Source organism: Mirounga angustirostris, unplaced genomic scaffold, assembly GCF_029215605.1.
Source record: "Mirounga angustirostris isolate CCGP_5_RB_7025 unplaced genomic scaffold, mMirAng1.0.hap1 SCAF_10, whole genome shotgun sequence".
Lineage (NCBI taxonomy): Eukaryota > Metazoa > Chordata > Mammalia > Carnivora > Phocidae > Mirounga > Mirounga angustirostris.
In genome coordinates this window covers 66,117,129-66,129,985 of record NW_026991718.1, presented here as the reverse complement: position 1 = coordinate 66,129,985, position 12,857 = coordinate 66,117,129, and the positions used below count along the sequence as shown (strand labels likewise).

Here is a 12,857-nt window from a genome sequence, read left to right as displayed (position 1 = left end):
AGGTTTTGGATTATCTAACATTTAGACTTTGTTATTTTGACAACTACAAACTAGAAACATTTATCTCTACTCTAAAAGACCTGGAGCAGTCTAATTTTACAATCATGTCACAGAATTTCAACTTAATTGCTAAATGAAAGAAAGAGCTCTAGATGTTTATAATTTTCAGGATTGTTAATCCACAACTCCTTTCAAAAGATTTTGGCTCAATGAGATTATTTATGTTCATTTCTTTATACTAACATAATCTCAGAAAATATTTCATGCAGCTGTAAAGCAGTTTAGCTTTTAATCAGGATAAACATATTGAACAGTCATAATCTCAGATGAAGGGAGAAGAAACAAAAATGGAAGTAAAGTCTGGTCTTAAAGACCACACTGTACATAACAGGGGTCAAACAATACTGAGTAAGGGAATGTTTACAGAATGTCTTATGAGGACACACCAATTCCCATTCATTATAGCTTGCCAGATTTTTATATTTAGGGATTTAATTTCTATTACGTGATGGCATAAACAAATTCCAAAACTTTTCTCCCAAACAGTATTTAATTGATTAAAACAATACAGTCGATTCTTGTAGTATGTAGTATATTCTCTAAAGCTGCTGCGAGCACTGAATTAGCAAATACCGAATCACTCTTCCTCAGGGCAATACAGGATTAAGCTAATACAAGTCTCTGCTTACGTTTTCATCAACTGATAAAATTTTATAATTTTGTTTTATGTGTATTTAATATATATTGTTTCATTAACATTGAAGTCAGCCAACAGCACTGTAACTCATGCCTGAATAAAGCTTATCTAAAACATGTTATTTTCTGGGAGGCACATCACAATTCTCTTATGCTTACAACACTAGACAGTACTGCGGCACTACTCTTGTGGGCCATTTTAAACAGCAAAATTCCCAACAAAAAGCATACAATGTGGAAAACCGGGCACTAAATAGACTCAAAAGTGTGTTTACATCAGAGCTGAAACAAGAAAGCAGAGCATGTCACCTTATTCAACCTCAGCCAGGAACTCACATTTTTTGCTACATTTACACGTCTGCACGAGAGCACCATGAGTACTGATTTGGGGATTACAAATACATTTTAGTAAGCAGATGAATTTGCAAATATGAAATTTGCAAATATAATGAGAATCCACTGTTTATCTTTCTTGAAGTTTAGTATGAGAAAAAGGATAAATGGCATAATACCTAAGTAACTTCAATTTTTATTTAAAAAAAATTTTTATTTATTTATTTGACAGAGACACAGCGAGAGAGGGAACACAGCAGGGCAAGTGGGAGAGGGAGAAGCAGGCTTCCCACCGAGAAGGGAGCCCGATGCGGGGCTCGATCCCAGGACCCTGGGATCATGACCTGAGCCGAAGGCAGACGCTTAACGACTGAGCCACCCAGGCTCCCCGTAACTTCAATTTTTAAAACACACACAAAAAAACCTACAAGACTGGGATTTAATTTTTTGCAGCAATGCGACTCTTACCATAAATATTTCTTTGGAACATTGTGTGAGGATTGTACTAAATGTAGAAGACAGGCCTAATTCGACCAAACTCTCCAAGTGAGTCATTTTCTCAGTTTCCGTCTCTTCTCTTGTTTGCTCCAATGTGCTACTTTCTATAAGTCCAAAACATCTAAACAATCCAAAGAAAGTATAAGTTTAGCAACTAAAAACTAGTTTCATGTTTTCGATGATGATTACCTAAGTCTCCACTGTCATGCCTATTCAAATGAGAGCTATTCCATTTGGGCATGGCTCACTATCAATTGTCTTTTTGTAACTTCAGGTGCTCAGTCCCGGGACACTGGCTATGTACAGGCTGCAACATAGAGAGACTGAAGTTGCTGGGACAGGACAGTCATCTCTGAATGTCTAATAAAGGGCGGGCCTGGGGTACATACTCACCTGTCCATAAATTGTAAGACGAAATCCTCAAATTCAGCTGTGGCCGAACAAAGTTCTCGTTCCACCTACAACATTTCAATGGAGAAAAATTAAAAACAGTCCTTGAATTTTTCTCGGAACTATTAAAACTCAATTACGGCCTATAAAATAGATTTAACACTATATTATTATAGTGAGTATGGTGAGAAATAGCACCATAACCGTGTGTCAATTTAGAATAACTCAACCTACTACTTTCCAGGAACCAAAGTAAAAAGTATTTAACATATTTTATAAGAGCCCCAAACAGAAGTCAAACAGCCATCTTTATCAACTACAGTTTTCAAGCTTCTGGTGTATGCATACAGGATTCTCTCCTACTACTTGAACATCCAAATGACAAAAGTCAAGTAGAAACATATTTACAATAAAGAAAATAGTTCTAAAAGAACCAGTCAGTAATGAAGAAAATGTCTGTTCATTAGATGTCAATCACCTCAACAAATTTATTCTTAAGCTCAAAAAACCAGAAAACCCAAAACCAAACCAAACCAACAAACAAAAAAAACCCCCACCATCTCCGCTTAACAAAAAATTAAAAGTGACAAAAAACTGAAATATACCTCTTGGTTATCAGTTGTTTACAAAAATAGCCTATTTTTGACCTATGTCGTTTGGTGGGTGCTCTGCCAGACTATCTTACCAATGACCTGGTCCTCCATTTATATCATTTTAGTCACAAAATAGTAATTTTAAACTACTAGTATTTAAACTATCAAATATTACTATGCATTTACAATAAGAGTTATAACTCAGTTAACCAATCCTTTTACAAGCAGAAAGCATTCTTACTTCTGTGAGGTCATTTCTTTCTTGTAGTACAGATGAACAATCTACTAAAGGCACCAGAGTGGAAAATGTTGCTATGAACTGGAATGTGATCTGTGGGAAGATCCAAAAAATTTAACATTAATTATGTAACTATAGTTCAAAAATACAAGTATACCATAAGCTACAATAAAGTACCCAAATAAATTATTTTGAGGGAAATCCCACAATTGTGGAAAGTTTTCACTTAGAATTGAACATTTTAAGGTTCCTCACAATTAAGCAGCTGTTATGTTAGTAATGAAGTTATACTAAATTTATTTTCATAGTTATTAGGTTTAAGCACAATGTTCTCTAACCTTCTGTCAATGAAAAGTTACTTTGCACCCCCGCTAAAGATGCAACATTAACCAAGGATAAACAGAATATGCTGAAGCAAAAAGCGAGATCGGGCAAGAGGGAAGATGAGCAATGCTTTAAGTCAGGAGATGTGTGTATAAAATGGGACCTGGCATTTTGCACCCAGCAGCTTTTATCATGCCCCCTGTCACCAGTGTGGACAGAAGAAGTACAAATGATCATATGCTAAGATTTTTAATGTCTTTGCTCAAGGAAAATAGTAAATATATAATGAGCTTCAAAATATCTTATGATCATTAAATGTATCCAGATTATGGCAAATTACTTACAACGGATGACATATAGATCAACTAACCATCCAAAGATCTAAACTTGGGCATCTAGGATATAACTCTTTACCATTAACAAAGTTTACATTGAACTATGTTCTAAAGAGTATTTGAACAAAACTTAAAAGGATGTCTATTCACACAATTAGAACTCAGACACAAAACAGAATAATAAATATGCTTACCATGCATTTACTAAAGTCATTTGGATCCACCCCAGGCAATGCTCTCATCAACAGAGGTAGCATGTGTGTTGGACCTTCAGGAAACCATTTGCCACCTGATACCAAACTTCGGGCTACTCCAATTACACAACTTAAAGTAGCTGTGAGCTGGTGAGGTTCTGTTAAAGTCTCTAGTGCAGGATACGTTCTACAGTTTGAAAACAGGAAAAAATAAACAAAAAACCCAGTTCCATCACAGATAAACATGCACAATACATTAAATCTACCAAATTCATAAACTGCCTGTTGGCCTTAAGGCTGCTAGCTAGCAGAATATTTTGAGTGAATATCTGCTTTCAAAGTTAACAGAATCACACACACAAAGAAAAGGCACGTTTCCCCTACCCCCTCACCGCCTTTCTCCTTGCAAATTCCACAGTGTAAAAGAACATAAACTGGTAGATTTTGCATTATTTCAGCCATCTGAATCCACTTCCACATTCCAATATGACTAACTCTAACCTAATGGTCAGCGATTATTAGAATTAAGGAATAACAAGTGACAACTATCTTAATCTTCCTTTTTTTTTTTTTAAAGATTTTATTTATTTATTTGACAGAGAGAGACACAGCGAGAGAGGGAACACAAGCAGGGGGAGTGGGAGAGGGAGAAGCAGGCTTCCCGCAGAGCAGGAAGCCCAATGTGGGGCTTGATCCCAGGACCCGGGGACCATGACCCGAGCTGAAGGCAGATGCTTAATGACTGAGCCACCCAGGCGCCTCCTATTCTTCCCTCTTATCGAAAAAACAATCTTTACTAAAACGCTGAAATGTCTCCTACTTTACACTTTTTAAAAAACTGGTATTTTAAAATTGGACATCAGCTCTAGAAACATATGAGAAGATTCCTGAAACTATGAATAAACTAGGGAGAATAATACAAATACAATCTTTGATCAGCAAGTAAAAGACAAGCCAAGAACATTCACACAGGGGTGCCTGGGTGGTTCAGTCATTGGGCGTCAGCCTTCGGCTCAGGTCGCGATCCCAGGGTCCTGGGATCGAGCCCCGCATTGGGCTCTCTGCTCGGTGGGAAGCCTGCTTCTCCCTCTCCCACACCCCCTGCTTGTGTTCCCTCTCTCTCTGTCTGTCAAAATAAATAAATAAAATCTTTAAAAAAAAAAAAGAGCATTCACACAGCAATTTCATTTTTAAGAGTCTATCCTGTAGGGGGACAAAAATCTAAAATGCAGTCATTTTAAATTTCTCTTATGCAGAAAAAATAAGGGAAATTTCATTATAAGTAGGAAAAAAGCATTTATAATCAGAATAAAAAAACAACCAAGCCTATGCTTTAAAAGGTGAAGAAAGCAAACCAGCTCTTTAACAGAGGCTGTCCTTAGAAGATACAAAACTCAGGACCTAGAATTTATTATCTACATCTTTACTTTCTCAAGGACTTCTGCTTTTTTTTTTTTAAGAGGAGAGAGAGAGCACATACGCACAGGGAAGGGGTAGAAGGGGAGGCAAGGAGGGGGCGGGAGGAGGGAGAGAAAGACAGAGAGAGAGAGAGAAAAAGAGAGAGAGAGTGAGAATCTTAAGCAGGCTCCCCACCAAGCATGAAGCCCAAGGCAGGGCTTGATCTCACGACCCTGAGATCATGACCTGAGTCAGACTCTTAACTAAGTCACCCTGGTGCCCCAAAGGACTTTTGCTTTTATAGAAGAAAAAAACCTTCAAAATATTTCTCTTGGCTAAGCATGTATCACTCAATATGCTATTAAATTTGTCCAGAAATTGAAAACTCAAGAAAAATATGATGGATAATTTTACTTGTATTTATTTTAATTTAACTTTATTTAAATTCAATTAATTAACATATGTATTACTAGTTTCAGAGATAAGAGTTCACTGATTCATCATTTACTTGTATTTGTAAGCTTTGTTCTTTCTACTCAAAATGTATCTCACTATTCATAATTCATCAGCTAGAAAACATTAAAATAAGGCAAAACAAAGGGAAAGCCAAGAAATACCAAAACACTCCAATCTTCAAAATTTTAACTATGCAAGAAGCTGAAGTCCCTCCCTAGAGGCAAGTCTCTCCTCAACAGGAAACATCAAGGGACCTGCCACTGAACTGTTAGCTTCTGCTACCACAAGGAGGCCAAAGAGCAAAGAACACTGGAGGTTCCAGTAGAAAATGCCTAACTTCCCCATTTCATTTCCTAATGAAGTTATCTGTGCTGGAAGTTTCCGTGCCCACAAAGTGCACACAGAAAGGGATAGGTTTGGAAAATGAGGTACAACTTAACTTGAATACTTATGGCAATGAGGACAGGGCAAGATATTGTAAGCAACTCAAATTTATAAATAATGGAGCCCCATTTTGGTCAAGACCTTTAACAGGATATCCATCTCCAAGCAAATGTGCCCAATTATCCTATTTCAATTTTAAGTCAGAAAACAGGCAGTCACTTGCATTCTGTCACTAGGATCTTGGACAAATCTGTTTTATGGAACTCAAACTGTTAGACCCTTCTGGGCCCTAAAAACTAACATTTTTCTTCTATTTTTCAGTATGACATTGAGAGAAATCATAAAGCTCAACTTCAGGCAGCAGAGAAATTAACAGAAAGCTTAAGTAATATTATTATATAAGCACAGAAGGCCTATATTGTGACAGTAACTAGGGAAAGGGAAAACTATTTTTGTTACTATTTCAACATATGAAACAAAATGAATGCAATAAAATCTATACTGTGGAAATAATACACATAAGATTATGCATATATTAAAATAATAGTCAAATTTTCTTCTGTATCACTGATTTTAAGAAATAAAAGAAATCCAAAATCACTTCTCAGTATTTAGTGACACACTTTGATGTAAAAGCAGCTTAATTAATTAGTTTATTAATTAATTTTTGTAAGATCTTATTTTTAAGTAATCTTTACACCCCACATGGGGCTCAAACTCACAACCCCGAGATTCAGTCACATGCTCCACCAACTGAGCCCACCAGGCGCCCCTTAATTTATGAGCAAAAATGTGCCAATAATCCAAAAATATTTTATCCATCTCGTGTCAATTTTCTTTTCTCTCCAGTAAACCTTTATCAAGTTACCAATCGTTAGGTTAAAATGCCTTGCTTCTCCTACAGGAACAGGAACAAGCATGGAGAAGGCAAAACAGAAGCCACAAAAGAAAACCAAGCACAACAGAAGAGTAGAGGGAAGAGATAATCAGAACAGCTGTAGCCACAGCTGAGGCTTCAACCAAACATGTAAAGCTCCACTTACCTTTCAAGTACAGGGGGTATTACTAACTCAGGTCTCATGAGTGCAAGATTCTGCAGAGCCTGGGCTGCTTCTAAACTACCAGTTTTGCTAAACATAGCCAAGAGGACAGGTTGAATAATGCATCGTACAAAGTCTGTAACATCTTGATCAGTAAGCTTATGGCTATCAGGCACAGGAGTTAACCAAGAAGGCTTCTTGTATCTTTCACGATGCAATCTTCTAACAACACTATTTGGCAACCGCTGAAGTAGTTTCATTAATTTGTTCTGGGGACACAGAAGCAAAAAGTCCAAGGTAGATTCTATTTCCTACACAGATATTTATGGTTCCTTTCTACCCTCCAAATAAAGATTCTTAAAATAACAGCTCTTACAATCTATTACAAAGACCTGCATGGCATAACTAGATAGAATAAAATGCCATTATCAATTAAATTACTGATAATGTGTTACAAATGTCAGTTTTAATTTCTAGCACCAGATGAATCTTCCATTACATGAAAAACCATTTTAGCTAGGCAATGTGGAAACCGCCCCCCCCCAAAAAAAATCCCAAGGAATAAAAACCACAACTGACAATCCTTTCTGTTGCCAGAATGTGACATTTTGTCACCAGTTATTGGACGAACAATATTATCTTCATTTATTTTTATGTTCTATGAACACAGAAACTTAATTTGAACTTAATCACCTACATATAGCCAAATTTATATGAAGAACAGAAAATGTATTATAGGTTTTACACAATAGGCAATATGTAACCATTTTTTAAAGATATGTGTGACCATATCTTTAAAAATTTCCAAACCCTAAAATGAAAAATGAATATACTCACCAGCCAGCGCCCATTATTTGAGGGATGGTAAAAAGATGTGATGCTGTTAAACAAACCAGCCAAATGTTTTTGCACTAGTTTACTTGGTCCACCCTATACAAATAAAAAAACAAAAATATCAGTACCCACTGTACACTGGAAAATTGAAGGAATCAATAGGCCCAAGCCTACATACACCTCTCTAACGTGGTACACATCCATTTTGCTGACAAAAACCAATTCTATCCCTACATAAGAGTCAAAAACAAATTTCCCAGTGAACTTCCTACAATCTTCCATTTAAAACACTCTACAAAAAATAAGGGAAACTTACTGAAACCAAATTAGATAACTGAAAAGAGATCTTTCAATTTAGGGTATCAGCATATTTTACTCTTTTGCAGTGAAATAATTTTTGTCACTAAGACTGTTTTAAAATAACCAAGAGTGGTAACATCAGGCATAAAAAGCATTCCTAAAAGGATTCAAGAAGTGAATTTCTTATTGCAGGAAATGAAGAAGTGAGATGTACATAAATACATTCAAATATTTTATTTTTACTCCCAAATGTTTCAAATGATTAAACCTGCTATATTTGACCACATTTTGACTCAAAAGAAAAATATTTTTTTCTTAATCTATTACCAAAACAAATACACCAAACAACAATACAACGTGGGGGGGAAAATGAGGAAAAAATTTAGCATTCATCTTATCAACAGCCCTGAAGATAAAGAACTACAATTTGGTTTTAAAACCTTCCATCTCTCAGGATGATCTTCTAAGAAAAAGCAGAGACATAAGGTAGACTGTTGAGTTACATAAGAACATGTCTTCGCACTGAAATGAAATCCATGTACATGTTCCCCACTGAGACTAGGTCAACTACTAAAGAGATCATAATTCCATAGCAAAAAATCAACAAAAATGTCAATATTTTAACATAGTAATTAGCATTTTTATTTATTATATTCATTATTCACATTTAACACAAAATAAATCTGTCAATGGGAAAAACTGTGTGAGAAAGAACAGCAACATTAACTAAAATAAGCTGATATTAATCACAATGTAATTCTGTGGCTTCTAAAAAATGAATTCCAACTCATTGCTTATGTAAGATAGTAAACATCCAAATGTTTTTGCTCTTATGGAGTATTAGAAAGAAAATGTGATTCTCCCTGCTTAATAACGAAATAGCAAAAATGGGGAGAATGAATTACTCTTTAAAATCTAAAAATAAAATTTAAGAGTTAAACTTCGCACAACCATCCTGCATTTTCCACAGAAACAACCAGCCAAACAACAAAACCTGGGAGAAAATATCAAACAGAATAATAATTTAAAAAAGAGACAGCAGTAGAAGCAATATAAATGACAATCCAGAAAATTATAGTGTAAAATTATTCTTATATTCCTATTTGCAAGTTGACAATGAAATCCAAGCATGTGGATGTATTTTTACTTTCCTTCAGGGATGTCAGTTAAGTAATCCTCCATATTTCTCCCTTCATTAAGATTACTTCATTTGTTTAGTAAGCTTTGTGTTCAGTGTAATCTTCGACACTGAATGCATTCATACCAGGCATATGCAAAACCCTGAGTTCTAATTCCACATTTATCATTATCAATTTGACCTTTCACATTTGTGAGTCTGGTTCTTGACCTATTAAGACTGTTAGACATTCTGAATCTCTCAAAACTCTAAACTTTGACTCCATTATTAAGAACTATTGGCTAGAGAAATGGTTGTTTTTCTACATTCTGGGTCTGATAAACATTAGCTTACTACATCAGAAAATATCCAAGAATCAGATGACCAACTAAGATACTAATATAGCCTAATGTGATTATACAGAATTTTTGTATGGTTAACACAAAATTTAGATGAACTAATGTGTTACAAACCATCATAGCGGTGATCCATATCACAGCATGTCCTATATCATAAGCATTTGTTAAAAATCTTGGGACTAACACTTGACTGCTTCCCACTGGGAGGTTCAAGCTTCTCAGAATTCTCGTAAATATCTTTAAAAAGAAAAAAAGAATTAAGAATAAATATTTGTAAGTATCAAGTAACTTTTTAAATAACTGAAGTGTTATATATATTATTGTTATTGGATATATTCTCACTGGATCAGGTTTTAAGCAAAATTACATACTACTTGGTAGCTTTATACACTGCTTTATTCCATAAAAATTACATAGAAATAGATTCTTTTTAAAAATTTTTATTTTTATTTATATTTCATTTATTTATTTTATTAAGATTTCATTTATTTATGTGAGACAGAGAGAGCATGCACGCGCATGAGAGTGAGCAAAAGGAGCAGTGGCAGAGGGAGAAGCAGGCTCCCCGCTGAGCAGGGAGCCCGATGCGGGACTCGATCCCAAGACCCTGGGATCATGACCTGAGCCGAAGGCAGACGCCCAACCGACTGAGCCACCCAGGCACCCTTATTTCATTTTTTAAAAGTTTATTTAAGTAATATCTACACCCAACATGGGGCTCAAAATCACGACCCTGGTATCGAGAGCTCCATGCTCTAATGACTGAGCCAGCCAGGCTCAGCCCCTATTTACTTTCTTTCAAATGACAGTGAGGTCACAAAGGGGTGGATAAGAAGCAGCTGTATCCACGTACTCTGTACCCATGTACCCATAAACAAATGAGATAGTTTAAACATAAAAAGGCAAAATGTAGATAATACAGTTAAACATGAAATATTTTGACTCCTATCTCTCTAAATGCATATGAAATTATTTTTCCTACGCTCTCATTCCATGCTAAGAATATACAAAATGCAAATACCTATCTTCTAGTGGATTACTTTCCCTTTCAAAATTCTATCGATTTTCCCCCCAGGAATTTGCATTTTCATCTCTCATTTAATAATTGCATTTTAGGGGCGCCTGAGCGGCTCAGATGGTTAAGTGTCTACCTTCAGCTCAGGGCATGATCTCAGGGTCCTGGGATCGGGCCCCGTTATCGGGCTCCTGGCTCAGCAAGGAGTCTGCTTCTTCCTCTCCCTCTGCCTCTCTCCCCTGCTCATATTCCCTCCCTCTCTCTCTCTCTCTCTGTCAAATGAATAAATAAATAAATAATTTTTTAAATTGCATTTTATTTTTTAAAATTTCTCTTTAAAAGATTTTACTTATTTATTAGAGAGGGAGAGAGAGTGAGAGAGCAAAAGCGCACAGGCAGGGGGAGCAGCAGGTAGAGGGAGATGGAGAAGCAGGCTCCCCCCTGAGCAGGGAGCCCACCATAGGGATTCGATCCCAGGACCCTGGGATCATGACCTGAGTCGAAGGCAGATGCTAAACTGATTGAGCCACGCAGGCGCCCCTAATAATTTATTTTTTATTTATTTTAAAAGATTTTATTTATCTATTTGACACAGAGACAGAAAGAGAGAAAGAGAGGGAATATGAGCAGGGGAGAGAGGGAGAGAACACAAGTAGGCAAAGGAGCAGCAGAGGGAGAGGGAGAAGCAGGCTCTCTGCCGAGCAGGGAGCCCAAAGTGGGACTTGATCCCAGGACGCTGGGATTATGACCTGAACCGAAGGCAGCCACTTAACCGACTGAGCCACCCAGGCACCCCTAAACATTTTAATATAATTAAATTTATATTTAAAATCTGTCATTAGTAACAGGGACCCCAACAGTGGGAGAAAATCACTTTTCCTCCTTCATTTCTACCAGACGGTGCAAGCAAAGGTAAACAGAGTATGTCTGCTGCTGTTCCCCAGCCCTGCTCTACTGTCAGCGTGTGCATCAGAATCACCTGGATGCCCCATGCCACCTCTCCTGAGCCCACTTCAGGTGAAACAATATGGAAGATGCAATGTTAAGATCACTGAACCTGGAGACACTCTAGCTTTATTTACTCTAGGAAAATGCGATCTAAAAAGTGGAGAACACTCTAGAATAGCAATCAAATACAATACCCAAAATTTGCTGGAAGGTATGAATGTAAGATACCCTGAATAATACACTTAGTACTTTCTAAATTACTCACTCTGAAACTTCTATTTCATGTCCTACATAGGCAAGACAAAAATCACACATTTATGATTACCTTGGTATGATCCAATTAGTTTTTGAAAATAAATGATCTATCCTGGTAAATTGTATGTTTTTACTAGTGATCAAGAAATATTTTAGGAATTAGCATACAAAACACACTTCTTTTTTTTTTTTTTTTAAAGATTTTATTTATTTATCTGACAGAGAGAGAGACAGCGAGAGCAGGAACACAAGCAGGGAGAGTGGGAGAGGGAGAAGCAGGCTTCCCGCCAAGCAGGGAGCCCGATGCGGAACTCGATCCCAGGACCCTGGGATCATGACCTGAGCCGAAGGCAGACGCTTAACGACTGAGCCACCCAGGCGCCCCAAAACACACTTCTTAAAGACATAAAAAGTGCTATCAGTGCTACTGTATGTTGTATGCTCAAAAGTTCTTAATTACCTTTGGTACATATGGATCCCAGTCTATGTACCCTATATTATCTGTAGCCAATCGAGCAAAGAGATTTACTAGTTGCTGAAAGTAAACAAAAAAAGAAAGACAGTTAAGTAAATACACTTGTTATTAAGTGTCACAGTCACACCCCCTATCCATTTCTGGTTCTCAGCTGTCATCATTAGCACAACTTAATACATAGTTTATGACTCATTTTTTTAAAATCTCCAAATTTAAGTTCTGATTCTTGTCATCCATTTAAAATCAAATGCAGTTGAAATGCTTATTAAAAGGGAAATGACAAAAGCATCATCCACAATGCAAAGAGAAGAAATTTTAATCTAATAAGCACATAGAAAACATCTACTATATGTCTAGCAACATGCTAGTGAAGGTCCAATAGGAAACAATAACAGTCTTACATTTCATGCATTTCATAATACATGCATTTGCTTCTAGATACTGATAAAACCAAAAGAAGTGTCTATTTCTGTTAGAAACAGCAAACAAAATTTTTTTTAAAAAATTACAACATTGCTAATAGCCAATTCTAAGGAACTGACGTTATTTATCAAATGATCTAATAGCAAAGAAGGAAAAAATAGGTATGATACTCACCCCCTCCCACTGTGGGAGATTTTGCACTGAAACCCAAAGGCCAATTAATTCATCAAACCAAAGTCTGAAGAAGAAAAA

The 12,857-nt window shown here is 36.4% G+C and overlaps 1 protein-coding gene across 7 annotated transcripts in view; it reads right to left on the bottom strand.

Moving 5' to 3' along the window:
* Positions 1 to 12,857, bottom strand: part of PSME4 (proteasome activator subunit 4) — a 110,761-nt gene that overhangs the window by 53,689 nt on the left and 44,215 nt on the right. For all 7 annotated transcript variants that reach the window (XR_010405699.1, XR_010405700.1, XM_064572507.1 and 4 more), the window contains exons 6-14: positions 12,780 to 12,843; positions 12,168 to 12,242; positions 9,604 to 9,726; positions 7,717 to 7,809; positions 6,883 to 7,148; positions 3,602 to 3,788; positions 2,752 to 2,841; positions 1,921 to 1,985; positions 1,498 to 1,648 (exon numbers count right to left, since the gene is read on the bottom strand). Coding sequence is in view for 5 of the 7 variants with exons in the window: in XM_064572507.1 (XP_064428577.1) it covers positions 1,498 to 1,648; positions 1,921 to 1,985; positions 2,752 to 2,841; positions 3,602 to 3,788; positions 6,883 to 7,148; positions 7,717 to 7,809; positions 9,604 to 9,726; positions 12,168 to 12,242; positions 12,780 to 12,843 (1,114 nt within the window). In the remaining 2 variants the exon portion in view is untranslated. The remainder of the gene's footprint in view (positions 1 to 1,497; positions 1,649 to 1,920; positions 1,986 to 2,751; positions 2,842 to 3,601; positions 3,789 to 6,882; positions 7,149 to 7,716; positions 7,810 to 9,603; positions 9,727 to 12,167; positions 12,243 to 12,779; positions 12,844 to 12,857) is intronic.